Source organism: Tupaia chinensis, unplaced genomic scaffold, assembly GCF_000334495.1.
Source record: "Tupaia chinensis unplaced genomic scaffold, TupChi_1.0 Scaffold147433_1, whole genome shotgun sequence".
NCBI lineage: Eukaryota > Metazoa > Chordata > Mammalia > Scandentia > Tupaiidae > Tupaia > Tupaia belangeri.
The window spans coordinates 1,967,106-1,969,195 of NW_006207284.1; the positions used below are offsets into that span (position 1 = coordinate 1,967,106).

At 40.3% G+C, this 2,090-nt stretch overlaps 1 protein-coding gene across 2 annotated transcripts in view; it reads right to left on the reverse strand.

Annotated features, from left to right (window-relative positions):
* ZRANB3 (zinc finger RANBP2-type containing 3) overlaps window positions 1-2,090 on the reverse strand; it is a 269,156-nt gene that overhangs the window by 2,649 nt on the left and 264,417 nt on the right. For both annotated transcript variants that reach the window (XM_027768770.1, XM_006169719.2), the window contains one exon: window positions 626-757. In XM_027768770.1, coding sequence (XP_027624571.1) covers window positions 626-757 — 132 coding nt within the window. The remainder of the gene's footprint in view (window positions 1-625; window positions 758-2,090) is intronic.

The following is a 2,090-nucleotide window of genomic DNA, read 5'->3' on the forward strand; positions in this document are numbered from 1 at the left end:
ATATATATATAAATGAATTTCACTTTCAACTTAGGTCTCATCCCGAAGATAGCTCATTATATTACAAAATTTAAAAATAAATCCAAATTTTAAACACTTCCGATCCCAAGCATTTCAGACGAGGGATACTCCACCTGTATACATTTTAAGCAACAGGGAATTGCTCAAAGATGTGTGAAGGCTAGCAGGTTTCATATTCTGGCCAGCAGGGCAAGCTCTACATATTGAGCTGAGCTGGTCCTGGCGAAAATCATTAAGGTTCTTAGATATTCATGACATCTCTAGGCATATGCACATGTGTGTCACTGCCTCAGTTCACCAGACTTTCAGTTTGAGGGTTTGGATCTCTTTAAGAATGTGCAATAGGTAAGTTTATTCATTTCTTTCCTAGGTGGTGGTGGTCTTAGAATGAATGAAAAGGAAAGCAGCTTTCCTTGCATCTGTGACTGGGAACTTACACAGGCCCAGAGAGGAAAGCCAAGTGTTAGAAGAGGGAAGCAATAAAATGCATCTCAGATCCCACTCCAGAGAAACAGATTCAGCCACATAATCTTCACCCCAGTATGCACAAGTTTCCATTTGGTTTCTCAGGATGAAGTCAAAGCTCCCTGGGAGCTGCACTGACCTCTTTATGACAGATTGTGCAGAGAGTCTGCAGGTTGTCCAGGGAGCACTGTCCCCCTCCCCCGTACACTGGCTTGATGTGATCCACCTGCCAGAAATGTCCTTCTGCTGGGTTTCTTATCATTTCATTGAGCTGCAATAAGAACACAAGATCAGCAATTTTCAACACGCTGCGGGAACTGTTGGTTCTGCATTGTGCAATCATGTTTATGCTGCAAAATCATGGGGAAAATACATTAGGATGGCTTTTTATAGCTTTTATTGTGAGTAGAAAAAAGCCCTCTAGGTTAGCAATTTGAAAGCAATAAAATGTGATTCTGAAAGTTTTTTTTCCCCATACCTAACCCATTTTGAAAAAATTACAAGCAAGTATAAAATATCAAGACTCTTGACAGATTGGGAAAAATTAGTTGTTTCTTCTCCTTTGAGTTAGTTTATATATTCACTAAACCAAAACTGAGGAAAAAAAAAAAGAACAGATTGGAAATTTAAAACTTGTCAATATTACTGACCCAAATAATCTTCGATTGTTGACCTAAATGCATTCGTGATGATATCAATGGCAGTTTGATATTAATAGCTGTTACCTGGCACTTTTAATCTATTCATCAGAGAATTTTCTAAGTTACATGAGCTGGGATGAAATTTCTAAAGCGAGTACTTGCAATATTTGGAATAAACAAAACTGTCCATGTAAAACAGCCGCTATTTAGGCCAGTCCATACAAACACAATTTATATTTAAACTACATTAAAATGTGATGTACCTTAACATATTGCCTTAATTAACAATTCACACTGTGGCAGTGCAATTGTTTAAATATCACAAAGATAAATATGACAGTTGTTTTTATTTCCTTGGTCTCAAATGAGGAAGAAATTATAAGCAACCTCATGGCTGCTGGCCATGGAACTTCAATTATGTCTAAAGCATCTTTAAGAAAGTCCATTGGACCCTTGGGCAGCGCAGTGACCTGATCAATAACAGTCCTGGCCCTCAAGGAGCAACCGGAGGCAGCAAGCCGGAGGAGGGCACTGCTCGGCTGACCTTCCTTACGGCCTGCCTAGCGTTCTCCTTTGTGCCGATCTTCCCAGCTTCAGATAGAAGACATATATTGGATTTTTTTTTAGAGGTTGGTGTTGTTAGAAGCAACTACAAATGGCAATCTTGTGCATCAAGCAAGTGGTGTATTCTTAGGAAAAAATCTGTTTGGGATCTGCCTTTTGTAACCAATTCTTTCCCCCTGAGCAGGCTCTACTCTGATAGACTCACTGATCCAGAAGGTGCTTCTTTATTCTTCCCTAGCAAAACACTCGGGGTCACTCTTCAATATCCTCAATTCACTTCTTGAAAGAATCATTCTCTGACTGGTCCTCCCAGCCTGAGCCGGTGGCTCTCCCTGTGCGCAGAGCACATTCATTGTGGATGTCTGCTGTGTTCGGCTGAATTCCTGCACAGGCTGATTT